This window comes from Podarcis muralis, chromosome 6 (assembly GCF_964188315.1).
Source record: "Podarcis muralis chromosome 6, rPodMur119.hap1.1, whole genome shotgun sequence".
Classification (NCBI taxonomy): Eukaryota; Metazoa; Chordata; class Lepidosauria; order Squamata; family Lacertidae; genus Podarcis; species Podarcis muralis.
Window position 1 is genome coordinate 96,540,122 of NC_135660.1, and position 21,238 is coordinate 96,561,359.

The following is a 21,238-nucleotide window of genomic DNA, read 5'->3' on the forward strand; positions in this document are numbered from 1 at the left end:
GGGGAGAAGCATATTATACCTCTATACAGTGCTTTTTTCTGGGAGGTTGCAAGTGGTGAATCTAAAAGGAGAAGAGTATTTTTTAAAAATAAAATAAAAAGCTTCTTCTATAGTATGGCAAACTCAGTTCTGTTGCTACCCCCGATGGCGGCCTCATTTCCTGGGAGAGACAAAATGGTTTTGAAGCAAGAGTCCCTTAGACAATAAAATTTAATCAAGGATATGAGGAAAAATCGCCTTTATTTTATATAGCTGTACAGCCAGTCCCCAGTCCCAATGGACTGAGGCAAAGTATGCAATTCAGACCAGACTATTTATACATTTTGAAAGGCAAGCCCCTTGTGACGTAGGAGCAATTAAAACCCAGCTTTTTTACATAATTTACGGCTCGGGATGCACAGGATACAATTTGGCAATCAACCGATTCCGGAGGCTCTGATCTTCAAACAGTCTTTCAACTTCCCCTTTGATGACTTGTCAACTTCCTCTAGTGGTTCAACTGGTCAGGTCAGGTCAGGTGGGCTTAGTTCACTCACAGTTCACTCTTTACAAGTTCCTAGGCTGGGGCAGCGCAAACTTTTTACCTCTTGGGTGCACTGCAAATTACTGCAGAGGGAAAGTTTCCCTTTTCACATCCCTTTGTTTTCAAGCTTAGATACATCTGCAAACTTGGTTATTTTCTACTCAATTTTGTGGTTCAGCATAAATTCTATTTGGCTCTGTTTCAGGACTTTTTCTGTGGGTTTCAGGCATGTGGTTTATATATTTATTTATTTATGTATGTGTTTGCTTGGTACATTTGTGAACATTTATTTATTTTATCTATTTTATCTTGGTACATTTGTGAACATCTATTGGTACATTTGTGAACATCTCCTGCCAACCTAGAAGTTCGAAAGCACATCAAAGTGCAAGTAGATAAATAGGTACCGCTCCGGTGGGAAGGTAAACGGCATTTCCATGCGCTGCTCTGGTTCGCCACATGCGCTGCTCTGGTTCTGCCGGCCACATGACCAGGAAAAACTGTCTGTGGACAAACGTTGGCTCCCTCAGCCAGTAAAGCGAGATGAGCGCCTCAACTCCAGAGTCGTCCGCGACTGGACTTAACAGTCAGGGGGTCAGGGGTCCCTTTACCTTTTATTTTATATATAAGACCTTAAAATTCTCATAACAAATCCATACTGAATCCAGGAGTTAGGAGACTCAGGCATGCAGCCTACCCTCCCACTCACATACTCGTAGAATTGGGGTGATGAACCTCACGGCCTCTTGGGTCTCCTGTCAAAAGCATTTTTGGTATCTTCCGACCACACTCCTAATGGAAGAGAGAGTTTTCTCAGCTGTGCAATTACGTTCAGGGACATTCTCCCTTGGATGGATCCATGCCAGTTTTGAACAAATGCACTTGATCCTGGTGGAGATGAGGTAACACAAGGCAGATAGTCCATTAGCCGGGGTCTTGAATATAATGTTTTGTGCCAGCCTTAATTGGAGAAAGAAGGGCGTAGCTTGCTGTTTCTAAGTAGTCCTGACCTCATGTTAAGATGTCTGAAATGCTTGCCGCATTCGTTTCAGGCTGCCAAGGTCTCTTTCTCAAGCACTTCATTGTAATAATGTTACAAAACAAGTCCCCCCCCCCCCCAGAAAAAAGAAAGGACTGACCCCTTTCAGCAGGAAAGTCATCAGAACCAGCTTTGCCTTATTGACTCAGCTGCTAATCCCTATTTGCTCCCTGAAACTGATGCTTCCAATCATAATTACCTCTTCCTTTAGGGTTGACTAAAGGAACTGTGTAGAATTGTGCTGTAGCGTTTAGTTCACAATAAAAAAGAATGACCAAAGCCATTTTATAATAGAGTTTTTCGGATGGTTTAATGGATGGAATTGAGTTTTTGTTTGTGTGTGTGTTTTAATTTATAAGCTAAAAGTCCATCTGCTCCCACCCACCCACCAGGCCCTGGAAGAATTTGGCTGCTACCAGACTTGTTTCTTGATGCTTCCTTGTTGTGGAGAAAGGTCACCGCACTAAATGCCATTCGCACACGTCATTCCTTCGCGCTGTCCCTCTGAGTTTACATCCCGCTGTCCTTGCAGGTTTTATCTTTTCTATGAAAAAAGGTGTGAGGCTTGAAAGTGCATCGCAGTGTGCCGCCTCACAGCCTGTGGTGTGAACCCCTGGAAAAAGAGGGGAAATTGCAGTGCAAAACTAATAGGGAAATGGCCACTTGCACTATAGTCCAATACATTCCAGAAGTGGCTTTTATGTCATGTGAAAGCTCACATGTCATGTGCAAAATAAGAGTTAGGGAAACGTCAGGGAAATGGTATAAGCTGCAGTGGGAGATGCCTTGTGCTTTAAAATGCTGTTTTCCTCAACGTACAAAGTGGCGTTAACAGGACTATGAACCGAGCAGCTTTTCTAAAGACTGGGATTCATGAGGCAATTCGGCAACACACAACTGAGGGAGCAGATTTTTTTGTATATAATGGGGGGGCAGCAAGAGATGGGGAAATTCCCCGGAGGCCAGGGGGCATGAGAAGGGACAGATTAGGCAAGAGAGCTTTTGCCTAAGGGCTAGAGGAGAAAAACAGAAGGTCAGTTAAACTTTGAAACAGTGAAATATAGAATCATTTCAGCACAAATTCCTCACATAGGCAAAGTTTTGAAATCCTAAAGAGACAGATAAAAATACCCCTGAGGTAAAAAGAAAAAAAGCTGATTTTTTGTTTTACATACCATTCTAAATACAACATACAATGAAGCGAAAACAACTTTAAATTTAAAATTTAAAAATAATTTTCTCTTCAAAATTGAGGTCATCAGTACAAATCTTCGGCGTTGCTGCTGAGGAGGATGGGATAGGCTGTTCCTATGTGCTGCCCGTGGCGGTAAACGACAATCTCCAGTTCGTATTCCTCTATTCTCACCCTCTGGCGCGTCACTCTTTCATTTGCTTGCAGAAAAATCACAGTGTAAAGGGCAAACTCGAACTCGGGGCTGACGCCAATGAAGCTGCTGCCCACGGGCTTCACGAGCCCCTTCCAGCTGAACTGAAGGCTTAAAACCTGGTCGTCCTCATCAGGCTGAAAGCAAACACACAACACAATAGAACAAATACGCCTTTTGAATTATGACTGAATCAAACCAATGGGATTTCTGGGGCCAGGGAAGGAAGCTGGTGATGTTGCACAGTGGAAAGTGGGGGGTGGGCTTTGCTGGCACTTTCCCAGCTGAGCATGGCAGCAAAGCCCATCTCCCTGAATGCTCAGATGATGTGAAGCCATTGGTTGTGGGGGGTGGAATTAGGGGGGAAAACACATGTAAATGTAATGCATCATGTCTAAAATCCACTTAGGATGTGCAAGCCCTGGATCTGGGGCTGGATGAGGGCCCATAAACGGACTCTGAGTCCTGGCAAGATGGAGGTGTTGTGGGTCGGTGGCTCCTGAGTCCAGGCACTTGGCACTTGCACCTACAGAAGACTCTTCTTCTTTCAATAAGGCTTTTAAGCTGAAATCTTTCCCAGTCTGCATCTGTCCTGGAATTGTTGAGAAGGGGTGGAGTTAAACTAAGTGGTTGTGCTTGCTTGTGCAGCGGGACTTCGCCCTCCTCCTCTCCTCGTTCCTACTGTATGTGTCCCCTAAATCTGCTTTGAAGGGTTGGGGGATCCCAGAATAGGTTTAGGGGGCACAAAAGTTGACTGGAAATTGTTCCCCATGCCGCACATGCCCTGTTTAGCACCCCACTGAATTCCACCCAAGATGTTTTTCTTTCTTATCGCTTGCCACCCTGGGCTCCTTTGGGAGGAAAAGCAGGGTGGATATTGAATGAATGAATGAATGAATGAATGAATGAATGAATGAATGACAGAGGAATCTGATGCAAGTATAAACCAAGAGAAATCAGAAGCAATATGCTTAGCAGGCTTCTACCTGAAGACGCTCTGGGTTTTTAAAAGTACTCTTCGAATATCACGTCCTACGTGTATTGCTTATTTGCTAACCCAGGCGTAGATTTGTGCACATAAACAGTTGCAGAATGTGCTGTATATTATGCACACACACACACACACACAGAGAGAGAGAGAGAGAGAGAGAGAGAGAGAGAGAGAGAGAGAGAGAGACTTGCTTCTTACCCTGTTTTTTTTCTTCCTGGCTACATAGCCCTTGTAGTCAATGTGCCTAAGTTTTTCTTGAAGGTAAAACTGCACCCAGTTGTGCAGTCCCAGGATCTCTTTACCTCGCTTAGTTTCCCCAACAAATACATGTTCGAATCCGCAAGAGTCAGGTCTGCAAAGCAAATCATTGGGAGTTGGGGTTGAGTGGGGAAAGGAAAAGTACTGTTCAAGGGCAGACATATAGACTCTGATATTTTCACTGTGCCGTGATGTTACACGTTTACGTAGCTGGTTGTACAAGAGATATGTTGTACAGTGTCCAGCACATTCAAAGAACATCCGCAATGTCTATCATTTCTGGGGATGTTTGAATATCTGCCCTTGACAAAAGCTGAGGGGAAAACATTCAGTTGGCCTAATATAAATGCCATGTGTTGGACTGGAATAATTAATTTTGAGACACAAGTGACCCTGCTATCTGTTGCATTTAAACCATAGAACTTGGGGGAGCCAATTTTATTCGATGTTTTGTTTTTCAATGTCTCTTAATCTGGTTTGAATATTGCAATAAATATATTGCTCACTTGAATTATAAAAGAGTTCCAAGTCAATACCAATAGATCTGATTTTGCTGTGTATGAGTTGGAACCAGCTGGATTTATAAGAGTCCTTAAGTAAGTCAGAGAGCAGATTAGCAAAAGCTCTTGCACTTGCACTAAGAACATCTAAATAGCCCTGTTGGAATAGACCAAGGATCCTAATAATAATAATAATAATAATAATAATAATAATAATAATAATAATTTATTTCTACCCTGCCCATCTGGCTGGGTTTCCCCAGCCACTCTGGGCATCTTTCAACAGAACATTAAAAACAGAATGAAACTTCAAACACTAAAAACTTCCCAAAACAGGACTGCCTTCAGATGTCTTCTAAAAGTCAGATAATTGTTTATTTCCTTGACATCTGGTGGGATGGCGTTCCACAGGGCGGGTGCCACTACCGAGAAGGCCCTTTGCCTGGTTCCCTGTAACCTCACTTCTCAGTTAGCTCTTTATTTCCTTGACATCTCTACTTTCCCATGTAAACATAGAAGGTTGATATCCTCCTACAGAGTGTATTTTCTTACTCTTTAGGTCCGAGCTGCAAAGTCTGTACAATATTTGGATATTACATCATTCAAGCTATGGTAGAGTCTGTTAAAAATCAGCCATACCCTTTTCCTCCATCCCTGGAGTAGAGGTGAAACCAAATTGCATAGAGCTGAGACTTGAAATCCTTGAGATCTGGTTTAGTCCAGGTTTTTTTTACCAAATATTGATGGGTAAGCTGAAAGAGATGAAATTGACATGAATGGGGTGTGTGTGTTAAAATCTTAACATAAACCTCAGGTTTCAGAGTGTTTGCAGAGTTTCCTGCAGAAGAAAGGTTCAGAAAGTTTCTGGGAAGACAAGACTGAGAGTGAAGTCTCACATATTTATGGGTATCAGAGATCTGTAAAAGCCAGCCCCTTAGCAGAGAGGAATTGTTGTTTGACACAATCATGATTCACTCCTTCTCTAATGTCAATGGTCTCTTTAGCCAAGGCCGAGTTAAGACATGCTGAGGTCCTAAGCTCTGTCAAGCTCTAATAGAAAGGACAGTGAAAACAATAAAGAGTATGTTTTCCCTGTTTCCTTTATTTTTTAACCAATTATTAAGTCTTGAACTGACAAGAAGAAAAAAGTACTTAGAGACTCCTCACAATCTGAGGCAATGAACTATAGTGTACTTAGATGGAACTAACCTGTAAGTAAATTTTTGATTTGCTATAGACAGTACCGGATTTAAAGACGCACTGACTATAGCTTACTTAGTTTTCCTTTAAATCCAGTACTGTCTATAGCCAATCAAAAATTTACTTACAGGTTAGTTCCATCTTCTTAACATGTCAAAAGAGCAAAACTGTTTTAACTAGATGCAGCATTTTGAACATGAGTTAACTTTTGGGTGCTTATTCAAAAACAAATACCAGGATAGATAGATGATGATAGATAGATGATAGATAGATAGATAGATAGATAGATAGATAGATAGATAGATAGATGATAGATGATAGATAGATAGATAGATAGATGATAGATAGATAGATAGATAGATAGATAGATAGATAGATAGATAGATAGATGATAGATTAGATGATAGATAGATAGATGATAGATAGATAGATGATAGATAGATAGATAGATAGATAGATAGATAGATAGATAGATAGATATAGATAGATATAGATAGATAGATGATGATAGATAGATAGATAGATAGATAGATAGATAGATAGATAGATAGATGATAGATAGATGATAGATAATAGATGATATAGATGATAGATAGATGATGATAGATATAGATAGATAGATAGATAGATAGATAGATAGATAGATAGATAGATAGATAGATAGATAGATGATAGAGATAGATAGATAGATAGATAGATAGATAGATAGATAGATAGATAGATAGATGATAGATAGATAGATAGATAGATAGATAGATAGATAGATAGATAGATAGATGATAGATAGATGATAGATAGATAGATGATAGATAGATAGATAGATAGATAGATAGATAGATAGATAGATAGATAGATAGATAGATAGATGATAGATAGATAGATGATAGAGATAGATAGATAGAAAGATAGATAGATGATAGATAGATAGATAGATAGATAGATGATAGATAGATAGATGATAGATAGATGATAGAGATAGATAGATAGAAAGATAGATAGATGATAGATAGATAGATAGATGATAGATAGATTTTATATATATATATATATATATATATATATATATATATATATATATATGTTCATTTATAATTAGGTTCATATATATTAGGTACATTTAGGCTGCAGAATCCCAGGACCTCTAATGGGCACTGGTGCTGCTGAACTAAAGCAAAATATAGGCATTCCCACCACTCCTCCTGTACTCACTTTCATCACGTCAGTTTCTAACACTGCATCGAGAAAGCGGTTGTTTTCAGCTATTTCCTCTGCCGTCACCAGCTCTGCCATACCAGTTGATGTCTCGTAGTTGTCCAATAGGGAAATAAAGGCTATAAGAAGAAATATATCCCTCAGATTAATTCAGTATGTGGAAAGAAAGATAAGTTTCATTTATGTTCCTTACGCAGTGGGCACAGTGTTGACTGGGCCTGGGTTCAAATACCAATTTATGTGTGGACTCTCTTATCACTCAGGCTGCATCCACACAAGGGCGTCTTACCTATAGAGGCTAGAGGTGCGGGGCGCCGGGGCGCCAAGTTCTGGAGGGCGCCAGGGAGGAGGCGGAGGCTGGACACGGCACCTCCCAGCATCAGCTCGCCGCCCTCGCCCGCCTCCTCCAGCCCCGCCGGCAGCGCCGTCCTCCCTAAAAAACTCTGGGAAACGGGGGGGGGGGGGGGCGCCAGAGGGAGCTTTGCACCACGGCACCAGATATGCTTAAGACGGCCCTGCATCCACACAATACATTTAAAGCACACTGCCCCCCCCCCAAGAATCCTGGGGTGCTGGGAATGATAGCTCTGTGAAGGGTAAACTATGGTTCCCAATATTTGGGGGGGGGTCATGTATTTTAAAGGTGCAGTGGGGACTCAGCCATTGTCTTATGCCACATGCCTTAAGTAAAAAGTTTGCCTATGAGTTGCAGGGTACTAGGGCCGTCAGGGGGGGAAATGGCCTTTGGGCTATGGTTGCAAACTTTAAGTGCTATCAGCAGGACTAGGTGTTTGCTGTACAGCACGTAGCACACTCTGTGAGAAAGATCCCAAAAATTTCCACTCCCATACAGTGGCCAGGACTCAGGGCTCCTCTGCTGCTTTCAGTGAAAACCTTCTCTTTTATTTTTGCCTTGTAAGTGGAACTCCTGCTCCTGGGGTGTGTGTGTGTGTGTGTGTGTGTGTGTTAGGGGATGCGAAAGTGTGGGCCATGGGATGCAAGGTTTCTGTTTGCGGGAAAATAAAATCCTGTGATCTTCCGACTGGAATAAACCAGCTACTTGAAGTATGCAGCCATGTTTCGTAACAGGCAAATCTCATGTGTATTTTTCCTGCACACATCCACTAATAAAACGTATGTTAAAGTGATTTGCTACCGACTGAATATATCAGTGGCTCTCCTAATTTCTCCTAATTTGTAACTCTACTGGTATGGGGGACACGGGTGGCGCTGTGGGGGACGCGGGTGGCGCTGTGGGTAAAAGCCTCAGCGCCTAGGGCTTGCCGATCGAAAGGTCGGCGGTTCAAATCCCCACGGCGGGGTGCGCTCCCATTGCTCGGTTCCAGCGCCTGCCAACCTAGCAGTTCGAAAGCACCCCCGGGTGCAAGTAGATAAATAGGTACCACTCTGGCGGGAAGGTAAACGGCGTTTCCGTGTGCTGCGCTGGCTCGCCACATGCAGCTTTGTCACACTGGCCACGTGACCCGGAAGTGTCTCCGGACAGCGCTGGCCCCCGGCCTCTTGAGTGAGATGAGCGCACAACCCTAGAGTCTGTCAAGACTGGCCCGTACGGGCAGGGGTACCTTTACTGGTATGGTTATATTGATATATGGGCTTGTTTATATCGTTTTAATCGGCATGGTTTTCTCCAAAGAATCATGAGAGTTGTAGTTTGGCTGTTTGGGCAATCTCATAGCTCCCCCTCTCTCGGAGTCTGGGTTTTTGCTAATAAAAATCAACATTAATAATAAATTAATAAATAATAATAATTTGTTAATTATACCCCGCCCTTCCCAGTTTAAAAACCGGGCTCAGGGCGGCTAACGGCAAATATAAAACATTGATTAAAATGTGACTTAAAATAAGCATAAAAGACAACATAAAGTCAGCATCAATGACAATAAAAATTAAAAATTCAGGGGTCATTTGAGGGGGGAAACCCCTAATCAGTAAACATCAAATGATCACCAGGGCCATCTCCTGAAAATGGGTCTCCCCAAGGCAAAAACCATTATTGACCAGTGCATGAAGGATATTGAGCAGCAGAATAATCTGGCCTATATTAAGAAATTTAGTAATTGGTACGCTTATCTGACCCCCTCCCACTTTGATTTTCGGGCACCTTATTTGTCTACCTTAACCATTTCAAAACTCAGACGGGCCTTTACACTGGCCAGACTAAATATGTTACCCTCAGCTGTTCTCGAAGGTAGATATCAAAAAATTTCATTTGAGAACCGGCTCTGCCCCTGTGGAGCTGGCTACGTAGAGACTGTGTCACACGTTCTCTTGTCTTGCTCCCTATATAAAGATCTCAGGGACGAGACCATCACGCCGCTCCTATCCGCCATCCCGGGCCACTCTTGTGAAGCCAAATTGTTCTCACTCCTAGCCGACCAGAACAGCTCGACAACAGAGAAGGTTGCCAAATTTATTGAGAGAGCAATGAGACTGAGAGCTGCTATCTGAATGACATCAGTGTCGTCACCCGGATTCCTCGCCTAGGATCTTATTACTATTATCATTATGTTTTTTTATTATTATTTTATTACCTCTGCCAAGTTTTAAGTACTGAGATTATTAATTTATCTGCATCTGGTTATTATTATCTTTCTCCCTGTCCTGACCATCCCTCCAAGGTTATATTTATATTTATAATCTTTCAATTTGGCTGGTCTATCTACTTAACCAACCTGGAACAATCTATCAGAGAAAAGGCCGCCGCCCATGGGACAGAGGATCATTGATGAATGATAATCCAGCTTCTACCTAGGGTTTTAACAGGTCATAAGATTTTATGGTAACAATATTTGTAATGTATTTTTGTCGGTGTTCGTCCTTTGATGCTATGGCCTGTTGGCTACGCAAATAAAGTCTATTGATTGATCAGCAGGGCTAACTGGCCAAGTTGGTCCTACTAGGACCAGCAAGAAGACCAGGGAAGAATTTAAATGTGGGGTCCCAGAAGGGTTTCTTCATAGAAGAGGAAAGGGAAAAGGGAATAGAGGATCAGGTTAATTCAAATTGAAGGCCAGGTGGAATAGCTCTGTCTTACAGGCCCTGGGGAAGGAGATCAAGTCCTGCAGGGCCCTAGTCTCGTGGGACAGAGCATTCCACCAGGTCGGAGCCACCACTGAGAAGGCCCTGGCCCTGGTGGAGGATAGTCTGGCTTCCTTAAGTTGTTATTATTCATGGACCTTAGGGTCCTCTATATTAAATATATCCCTTGAATGGAAGAAGAGTGTGCTGTACAGTTAAACTTCAAGGGAGGAGCCTTACTTGAATAAGTTTCCGTGTTCTTCAGACGTGGCTCATTTACGCTGCAAAACAACGGTTCAGAAGCGCTGTCTCTGGCCGCATTACTGCCCTGCGGTACATAACCAGCTTTCCCCTGTAAGCAAAATGTGGAACTATGATGGATGTGTGCTGCAGTTTTAGGTGAGATATCTGAAAAGTTATTTTGCTTGTTGACTCCAGCCCCTGACAAACTTGGGTTATGGGGGGAAATGTAAAATACAAAATACAGATAATAACTCCCTGTATCTTTTACGTAAGCTCTGCTCATATGCTTTACTCACATGTTCCAATGTGGCAAGCAGCCCAGCCTACAGGCTCACATGGTTTCAGCACAGGTGTCTGCAAGGAAGGAGCCTTCAGTGGCGCGGCTGAATGCGCAAAATGCCCTCCCTGCGGATGTTCACACCATATGCACAGACACCAGAGGGTGGGGATAGTCGGAGAGGGTGGGTCTTCCTGGCACAGCCAATGCTCACTTTTTGGGAGAAGACTGGAGAGCTAAAGCATAGTGACACATATAACTGATACCTGTAAGGAAATGGTATAGTCTTTTCCAGGCACAAAGCGGTTCACATCAGCATCCCAGAGCTCATTGAAAAGCTTGGAGAGTTCGTGATTCAAAATCTGCCTGCAAATAAACATAGGCAGAGAAGCGGGGGGGTTTTCAAAATCAAACACAAACATAGATCAGATAGCCAATTCCTGGCTTGCGGAGAGCAATGGCTTGTGGTTGGTGGAGCACACAGAGAGGACTACCCTGCCCCAAGGGCTATTTCACAGAGGCTGCTCTCGTGGGGTGAACCACTGTGGGTTTGCCCCCCTCCTGCAGCCCAGCAGCAGTGACACCTCTGCACCCTTTCAAGGCCTCCCTTCAAAAGCAGAGAAGGAAACCAAAAGCACCCCATTAGGAGCTGTGCAAATGTGCTGAAAGTGCTTTTTCATGCTTATGCAGAATCAGCTACCGTATTTTTCATCCCACAGGAAGCTCTGTCCCATAGGACGCACCTAGTTTTTTGGGGGGGGAATAAAGGAAAAAATTTTCCCCTTTCTTTCCCCCCCAAAAGCATGTCGGCGAAACCGAACCAGGTCGAGGAACAGCGGGATGGCGGCGCTGCGCCTCCCTGCTGTCCCCCGAGCTTGTAGGGCTGGCCAATGTCTGCTGGGCGCGAGGGGCGCTCTGCTTCAGGGTGCCGCGCCCGCCGGGCGGCAGGCTGCTATCCACAGCCTAGAATCCCTGCGGGAACTCCCGCAAGGCTGCCTAGGCTGCAGATGTGTTCCCGAAGCGCCCGGAGCTCTGCTTTCAGCGCGCCCGGCGCTCTGGGAAGCAGGCTACTATCCGCAGCCTAGACAGCCCTGCGGGAACTCCCGCAGGGCTGCCTAGGCTGCGGATGTCTTCCTGAAGCTGGAGAGCGAGAGGGGTCGGTGCGCACCGACCCCTCTCGCTCTCCAAGCTTCAGCGAAAGCCTGCATTCGCCCCATAGGATGCACCCAGATTTCCCCTTCATTTTTGGAGGGGAAAAACTGCATCCTATAGGGCGAAAAATACGGTATATTTGGAAACAGGAAATGCAGAGAACAAATGATAAACTCAACTGAGTCTAAACTCTTTTACTCTGCTCTTAACTCCTATCCTTTGGCTCAAAATATGTTCCTCAATATGGCTTTCTTTTTTCTTTTTGGCAATTGGCAACCTCATTTGCCAATTGGCTGTGCCTCAGTCCGCTTATAGTTTCTTGCAGCCTGCATGAACTTAGAGCCTTGTTGACAACCAAGTGGCATGCCAGTTCAGACTTTGTGTCAGAAACATGGGAGCCACAGAGGTGCAGACCCTCTCCCCCACCCCCCACCCCGGAGCAGAGCCTTGTCTGGACATCAGCCCTGAAGACTTTTCGTAGCTAGGACAAGAATTGTGCCAGGGGACCAGTTGTGAGGAACCTCTCATCTGTGGGCCAAATTAGGCCCACCACACTTGTGAGGTTGTACCGCCAGAGCACTTCTGGTGAGCCAGGCATGCCTTTCCTGTACCGGACATTTAAGCCAGTAGCATTACAAAATCATTCAAACACTGATGGGAATTGAATTTTTCTTTGACGCCACAGCTTGAAGCTTAAGCCTGCTGACATCATATGATGGCAGGGGATTGACAGGAGGGTAGCTCTGCCCACTTGTCAAGGTGGCCTGCAAAACGTTGGCCTTCCAGCAACCAGAGGGGTCTGCCCAGCCCTGCGCAAGACTGACAAGCCTGACACAATGAACAGGCCTCTTCTTCACTTCCACAGACCTGTTTCCAATCTCCAAATTCACGAGAGGCTCATCAAACATGGGGTGTATTTTTTGCCATATGAACTCTGTTGCATACTTTTCAGGGGCCTCATATATGGCACTGTGAATGTTCCTTCCAATCTAGCATAACCTCTTTGCCAGCTTTTATCATCAGTCAGATGTAAGGTGCATACAATAATATTTTCTCTCAGAATGTGAGAAAATCGTATTTAAGGCAAATGTGTGAAAAGTCATTCCGCCCCCTCCCCGCCCTCCAGTAACACCATCTAAAAGTACAGGAAGAACTGGGAACTTTGAGGGGAGGCAGAATCAGAAATGGTGAGTGCCAACTTTGGACAGCTTTTGCAGACCCAAGTATAGAAGTCTCACCCCCCACCCCACCCCCAACTAATTCATGGTTTTCTCTGACTCATAGATATAATGACTTTTCACTCATATGAAAACAATTCTCATTGAGCTGCAGTCCCATAGGCAGAATATAGAATTATTTGTGGTGTGATATATTCAGAATCGTGACAAGACTACACACACACACACACACACACTCTCACACACACCATTGCTTCCTTTTCTTGCTATTAATTTTTTACTGGCGTCCCTACAGTCGAATGTTGACTCCATTTCTAGTACAATCATATACATGTCAACTCAAAGGCAAATTCCCAAGTAAGCATGTATAGAATTTGAGCCTTCCAGGACAACTTTAGCGGCATAAGGAATCAAAAGACAGTCACAAAACGTCATGATAATCTGAAAGACAAAAAGGAGTGTGGCCAGATGTTCCAATGGCACATCTTCTACAAATGCTAAAAATAAGTTTGACTTAAAATACTGTACACCTGCCTTGGTCTAATTGTTTAAGTAAGGAAGAACAATCATAACCTATTGACTTACCACACATTCAGCAAATGACACAATAAAAACCCTGCTCTGTCTATAAAGAATGAAAGTCTTCCTTAATAACTTGATGGACAGCAATCCTGTGCTTATCAGCTCAGAGGTAAGTCTCAGTGATTTCAACAGAATTGCAGCTTGTGTGGTGTCATATTTGCACCACTGAGCAGATAGTAAACTATAAATTGTTGAGTAAGTTGGGGAAAAGCTCCCCCTCTCAGAAAATGCATGTCTTCTTTCTGGAAAATTACTGCCAGAGTATAAACACTGGAAGCCGGCAGATAGAAGGCTCATTTCAGCATAAGAGTTCTAAAACCCTAAGATCTACTTTGCAAAAAGACACAGCAGATTTTTCTTTTCTTTTAATAAAACCTGGATATGCACCTTCATGATATTATTTTGCCTTTAAAGCTCTTTTTAAACACCTGTAAGATTTCTTAACATTCAATGTTTCAGCCATGGTTACTGGCTCTAAATAAATGCCTAAGTGCCCTGTGGCTGTACTTTAATTTCCTCCCATTTCAGCCCTGTTGACTGAACTGTAACTGTAACAATTAATAGTACTATTCTATAAACAGAGCTGCACTTGGCTAGGGAAAACGAAACTTCAGTTTAATTGCACAGTACACACAACATAGTAAACCATCTGTTATAGCTAGGGAATGCAATTTGCATTTGCTAAGCGTATGATTTGCTGGTGCTTATCAGAGACATTGCTACCTAGGATATAGTTTGTTAGTGCATTGCATGCTGATTAGATAATATATCTACACTTTTCCAAGTGTCCCTGGGACCGTACCTGTGATTCTTCAAGCTTAAGTTGTTCCCAGTGCACAGGGCGGCAGCGTAATGCCAAAACATGCAACCCTCTCTTACCTTTGAGCCATGTTGACCATATGCTGTTTTTCTCCCCCAAGCAAACTGACTCACAATGAGCTGAATGCCCGGTTTCACTTCCAAAGCCCTTTTCAAGCAGCCCTGGACCTTTGCACTGCCTCCAGCCTGGTTACCGGGAGCTGCCTCTCAAGGTGATTGGAGGAGTAAGGAAGTTGTAGAAAGGGACACATTGCAAAGAGAAGGAAGTAAACCAAATGAACCTGAGGGTTGGGCAAACAGTGACAATATGTGTTCTCCTCCAGGTTCCCACCAGATAGACAGAAGCACATCAACAGGAGCTAAAATGACTCACGTTGAGCTTCAGAGCATTTCCTATTATTATAGATTCATTCGGTGGTGCTGTGGTCTAAACCACAGAGCCTAGGACTTGCTGATCAGAAGGTTGGCCGATCGAATCCCTGTGACAGGGTGAGCTCCCGTTGCTCAGTCCCTGCTCCTGCCAACCTAGCAGTTCAAAAACGCGTCAAAGTGCAAGTAGATAAATAGGTACCGCTCCAGCGGGAAGGTAAACGGCGTTTCCGTGCTCTGCTCTGGTTCGCCAGAAGCGGCTTAGTCATGCTGGCCACATGACCCGGAAGCTCCCTCAGCCAGTAAAGAGAGATTGAGCGCCACAACCCCAGAGTCAGTCACGACTGGACCTAATAGTCAGGGGTCCCTTTACCTTTAAGCTATAAGGCAGAAGCTATAAAAGAAGGCAGGAAGACAGTTAATGTGCCTATCTAAGCTGGTGGAGAGTTTGTTTGTTTGTTTGTTTGTTTGTTTGTTTGTTTAAATCATTTTTGACAAGGCTCCCAGAGTGGCTTGAAAGAGATCAATAAGTAGGAGAAAACTGGATGTGAGATGGTTAGACCAGACACAACAATGTCTGCCTGAAGAGAAGTGGCCGTCTGCCTCACTTTTGACTGCTATGGTGATCCATTCTCTCCTGAAAATTGTTTGCTTTTTATTAGTTATTGCATAACTGGCTAAAAAACCACACAGCACTGTATTAAAGCATACCATTAAAAAGAACAATAAATATTTTTAATTTAAAACACACACAGAGAGAGAACCCTGCCCTTGGACTTACACTTTGACTAAACAGATTTAAGGAAAGAATTTAAGGATAAGGGAAGATTTAAATATCCCAGTTAGTCAGTTGGAAGAGACTTGTGAAAACAGGCATGCCTTCAGGGATTTCTTTATTATTATTTTTTAAATAATATTTATTAAAGTTTTCAGAATACAGAAAGTAAAGATGAAAGTACATTCAAAGCCTTATTTTCAAACATCCACTTTCTGGGACTCCCCCCTTCCCCCACCCCTACCATATTCCCCTTTCATATTGTTGTCTCCACAAGCTCTCACTTCTATTTAAAACTTAATTTGTTTACCCCATTATTCAAATTTAATTTTATGCAATCCTTATCAATACCCTTGATAGAAAGACAAAAGATCTCTCCCCAAGGCCCACCGCATTTTCATTCCACAATTTCCCCCTTTTTTTTTTTTATAATAAAAACACACAGAATAGAAATGTAAAGAATAAAAAGTATAGTAGAAAAAAGAAAACCAATTCAGAAGATAGTTGCAAGCCTTTGGATTCTAATTCTCCCCCCCCCCCCTTCCCCGGTTTAATTTCCCCCTGTCCACCAGTCTATGTTTTCTGCCTGGAAATCTTAAATCCATCAATCCCATTTTTTCCCCCAACTCCTTGCAGGTTTTTCCCTTTTTTAGAATTATTTTTAAAATTAATTCCTTAAATCTTTAATCTTTAAAACTGTCAAATTATAGAGCTTCCCCCATTGTTCTTTCAAGGTTGTAGTCCAGATTCCTCTTGTTCCGCTGCTGAGACGTTCTTATTCAGAAGTTTAGTAACTCTACATGGGTTGTTGTTATTCAGGAACAAAAACTTGCGTTCAGTCCCTTCCTTTCTTCAATAGAAAATTCTATTGTCTCCTTTTAGTCTGAACACCCTGTAGACAAAATACTGTTTCAGTTTTGCAGCTTTCCCAGGAGATAACCAGTTCTGTAAAATTCCGGAGTTTTTTTCTGCTTACTCCCATCTTTGTAATGTCCCGAAACTCCTCTAGGGGGATTGTTGTAACTTTGTTTCCAAAAGTCCGGTTGTTATCCGTGTTTTCGCCATTTTGTATTCAAGTCTTAACAAATTATAACAAATTGTAACAAATTTAGCCAGCAAAGTCCTCGTAATAAAATCCTCTTTAAAATTCCGACTTTGACAGATACTTTGACAGCTGTCAAAATCTCCGGCTCTTTTCACCAGGCGCACTCCTCAATCGCCCCGGTTCCCGGGGGGGGGGGTACGTTTTCCTTCTCCTTCAATTCTTCCTCCAGCACAGTTCTTGTAGTTTCCCATCATGGAAGTCTGTATTTACAAATCGAAGCCCCTGCCCAAAAGTGACATAACTAAATAACTGATATCAGAGGAATCCAGATCTAGGAGGATCTGGCAAGTAACAAAGGCGGGTTGCCTGCATTTTACTTGAACAAAGTACAGGAGGGGTATTGGGTATTGGGATCAGTTACTTATGGAAACCCTTTCGTTTGCAGAATAAGCAGTATTTAACAAGCGAGTCTGGGTTAAACAGGAGACTTTACCGAGAGAGAGAGAGAGAGAGAGAGAGAGAGAGAGAGAGAGAGAGAGAGAGAGATGTAGGCAAGAAAATAAGAAAGTTGTTTATAGTAGGAAATGCAGAAACTGCTCTGGTCAGACCTCACCTGGAGTACTGTGTCCAGTTCTGGGCACCACAGTTCAAGAAGGACACTGACAAACTGGAACGTGTCCAGAGGAGGGCAACCAAAATAGTCAAAGGCCTGGAAACGAGGCCTTATGAGGAACGGCTAAGGGAGCTGGGCATGTTTAGCCTGGAGAAGAGGAGGTTAAGGGGTGATATGATAGCCATGTTCAAATATATAAAAGGATGCCACATAGAGGAGGGAGAAAGGTTGTTTTCTGCTGCTCCAGAGAAGCGGACACGGAGCAATGGATCCAAACTACAAGAAAGAAGATTCCACCTAAACATTAGGAAGAACTTCCTGACAGTAAGAGCTGTTTGACAGTGGAATTTGCTGCCAAGGCGTGTGGTGGAGTCTCCTTCTTTGGAGGTCTTTAAGCAGAGGCTTGACAGCCATATGTCAGGAGTGCTCTGATGGTGTTTCCTGCTTGGCAGGGGGTTGGACTCGATGGCCCTTGTGGTCTCTTCCAACTCTATGATTCTATGATTCTATGATTCTAGTCTAGAGAAGAACAAGGCAGCCATGCTTGCTCCTTTGTTCTCTTGGAGGATAGTGAAAGATGACCTCTCGATCTGAGGTCACAGAGAGAAGTTCGAGGAGGAACTGGCAAGCAGGATGCAACCGAAGATGTCTCAGTCTAAACAACAAGGAGATAGAAAAATAAGCTGATAGGTTAAAGGTATGTGACAGTCTGGTAACATGAATGTCACTCTATCTTTCTTAAAGGTAAAGGTACAACTGACCATTAGGCCCAGTCGTGGACACCTCTGGGGTTGTGGCGCTCATCTCGCTTTACTGGCCAGGGGAGCCGCCGTACAGCTTCCAGTTCATGTTGCCAGCATGACTAAGCCGCTTCTGGCAAACCAGAGCAGCGCACGGAAACACCGTTTACCTTCCTGCTGGAGTGTTACCTATTTATCTACTTGCACTTTGACGTGCTTTTGAACTGCTAGGTTGGCAGGAGCAGCGACCGAGCAATAGGAGCTCACCCCGTCGCGGGGATTCAAACCGCTGACCTTCTGATTGGCAAGTCCTAGGCTCTGTGGTTTAACCCACAGCGCCACCCACGTTCCTCTATCTTTATTAACCTCATGCAAACCCCTCTTCTGCAAGCTGAGCTGCACCCAGGACTTTTTTTCAGCAGGAATGGCATTCCAGCACCTCTCAGGTGGTCTCTGGAAGTGGGAGGAAGACCTGACCAGCCTCAGCAAAGACCTGCTGCTCCTCCAGCTCACAAGGATACCCTCCCCAGATCCCAATGGGGACATCCTCTATGGGCTCTGGAGAGCGTCTCCTCATGAGCCAGAGGCACATTGGGACTTTGCTGAGGCTCTTCAGCCTCCCAGCTGACAGATGATGCACTGGACAGCTGTGTCTCAGCTGAGCAAGCCCCCACGGAAGCCAGGGATGCTGGGGGGCTCTTTAAGGTTGCCTGCACCTCAGCAAGCCTCGGTCTGGCAAGGAGACACCACCCCCAGCCTGAAGAAATCGCCTGTGGGCTCTGGGGTGAGTCTTCTGATGGAGGTGTGTTCCGGCACCTTTTGGTCTTGGGGGAAAAGCTGCACCCAAACTTCCAACAAGAAAGTGGCGTAAACAGGAAGGGAAAGGAGAAACACTTCCATTTTTACAGAAACATGAGAAGAGATCTTCTACAGTGAAAAAGAAACACCAGTGGTTTGGGGCAATGCGAAGAGGAAGAAGAAAGCGCATTGCAGCAATAAACTGGAATAAGAAATTATGAAGCTCTTCATAATTTGAGCTCTTTAGAGAGAAAACAGTGAGCTTAATGTCAGCAAGTTACTATTGGCACAATTTTGAAAGACCTAGTTTTGGAATGACAAAGAAACAAGTTTCTCATTTATGAAGTGGATCTATAAAGCCAAACGCAGGTCTTTTATCAGTCTCTTCCCATGGAGGGCACTAGAGGGCAGCAGTTTGCCATTTCCAGTTTAGTGGTCTCTGAAGTGAGCCTGTGCTGGCTTAGGAGTTTCCTTCTAAATCCATCCCTCCACATTAATATTTACTCCCTTAAATTGCAGCCAGACCTTCTCTGCAAGATAGGGGGCGTAAGAGATGGCATTTGCCTTCCAGTCCCTGTCCCCACACACTCAACAGATTTGCTTCTCACTGCTGTGCTCGTTCTGAATTTGCAGGCATAAAGTCACCTGAGCAACTTACATGTTGGTGTAACTACACGATCCCACTTTTACCATAGAACAAAAGTCTTCAGGCTTTTCGGACCCGGGAGCTACCTTTAATCGAAGTGCGCATTTGGGGACCCAAACTTTTAACCATTTACTTGCCTGTCCTGGCAAATAGAAGGGGAAGAAATGGAGGCAGTGAGAGATTTTACTTTCTTGGGCTCCATGATCACTGCAGATGGTGACAGCAGCCACGAAATTAAAAGACGCCTGCTTCTTGGGAGAAAAGCAATGACAAACCTAGACAGCATCTTAAAAAGTAGAGACCTTGCCAACAAAGGTCAGTATAGTAAAAGCTATGGTTTTCCCAGTAGTGATGTATGGAAGTGAGAGCTGGACCATAAAGAAGGCTGATCGCCGAAGGATTGATTCTTTTGAATTCTGGTGCTGGAGGAGACTCTTGAGAGTCCCATGGACTGCAAGAAGATCAAACCTCTCCATTCTGAAGGAAATCAGCCCTGAGTGCTCACTGGAAGGACAGATCCTGAAGCTGAGGCTCCAATACTTTGGCCACCTCATGAGAAGAGAAGACTCCCTGGAAAAGACCCTGATGCTGGGAACGATGGAGGGCACAAGGAGAAGGGGACGGCAGAGGACGAGATGGTTGGACAGTGTTCTCGAAGCTACCAACATGAGTTTGACTAAACTGCGGGAGGCAGTGGAAGACAGGAGTGCCTGGCGTGCTCTGGTCCATGGGGTCACAAAGAGTCAGACACAACTAAATGACTAAACAACAACAACAATGCTGCTGTGCAATTCATCCTAGGCCAGGCTGCAAGTCTAGGATGAAACTGGCCCCTGCTCAGGGCATAGGCTGGAGGGGGGGCCACACAAAAACCACCTATCAGACTATGGAGTGTATGATGTACCGTATTTTTTGCTCCATACGACACACTTTTTTCCTCCTAAAATGTATCGGGAAAAGTGTGTGCGTCTTATGGAGCGAATGCAGGCTGCGCAGCTATCTCTGAAGCCAGCACAGCAGCTTGCTCTGGCTTTTCAGGGAGGTGGGAGAAGGGACGGAGGGCAGCCCATCAGTCCCTTCTCCCACCTCCCAGAAAAGCCAGCAAGAGCCACTCTATCTTTAAAGAGCTGAGCATGTCTGTGGCTCTTGCTGGCTTTTCTTCTTTTCCTCCTCTAAAAACTAGGTGTGTCTTATGGTTGGGTGCGTCTTATAGAGCAAAAAATATGTGTATGGCATAACGATGCTCCTGTCATGGCGAGATCCAAAATAGGAGAAGCTTCCTGTTCTGGAACTGTGGCACCAAGGTGAAGTGATTGCACAGAGTGGGCGCTGATACGGCTCCTTTCTAAGGGACACTAGGGAGGGCTCTGGCCCTGGTCCACCAACTGAAGACCAGTGCCATAGAGGAAACTGGGATGAGGTGACCCTATTTGGCAGGGGATAATAAAGAGAACTTGGCACAGTTAATGTCAGCTTTAGAGCCACTTTTCATCGCATTATGCTGAGCCGGTACTCAGCGGCTAATGCTGCTCTGTATGCAGCAAATTCACTCTCATTAAAATGAAATCTAGTTTCTCAGCATTCTCAAGATCCTAGCCCTGGTAGTTTAAGAGAACCCTGAATGCTATATGATTCTTATAGTTGACTAGATTATAGCTGTTACCTGCTACAAGGAGGTAACAGGTTCCCTTCCAACTCTATGATTCTATGACTTCACCTTTACCTTACCTGCAGACCAGTTCCCATATGCATGATTGGAGTGCCCATCTGCTGATTGCTGCACGCTTGATGGGCAGTAGATGAGTGAACTAGCTTGGTTGATAAGCACTGGACAGGAACCAAAGTGCTTGCATG

The 21,238-nt window shown here is 44.2% G+C and overlaps 1 protein-coding gene across 3 annotated transcripts; it reads right to left on the reverse strand.

Annotated features, from left to right (window-relative positions):
• Positions 1 to 223: 223 nt before the first annotated feature.
• On the reverse strand, positions 224 to 14,655 carry LOC114596899 (poly(U)-specific endoribonuclease-like). Of its 3 annotated transcripts, XR_013393325.1 has the most exons (8): positions 14,382 to 14,458; positions 10,934 to 11,033; positions 10,388 to 10,499; positions 7,106 to 7,227; positions 5,336 to 5,448; positions 4,137 to 4,290; positions 2,396 to 3,084; positions 224 to 2,347 (listed from the first exon to the last, which is right to left on the reverse strand). XR_013393325.1 is itself a non-coding variant. In XM_028728762.2 (7 exons), the coding sequence occupies exons 1-7, from the start codon at positions 14,476 to 14,478 to the stop codon at positions 2,821 to 2,823; spliced, it is 885 nt and encodes a 294-aa protein (XP_028584595.2). In that variant the 5' UTR covers positions 14,479 to 14,655; the 3' UTR covers positions 224 to 2,820. The 3 variants fall into 3 exon arrangements, 2 of the variants coding, with proteins under 2 accessions (XP_028584595.2, XP_028584594.2); XM_028728762.2 differs by lacking the exon at positions 14,382 to 14,458 and adding an exon at positions 14,459 to 14,655 and having other exon boundaries at positions 224 to 3,084; XM_028728761.2 differs by having other exon boundaries at positions 224 to 3,084.
• Positions 14,656 to 21,238: the final 6,583 nt, after the last annotated feature.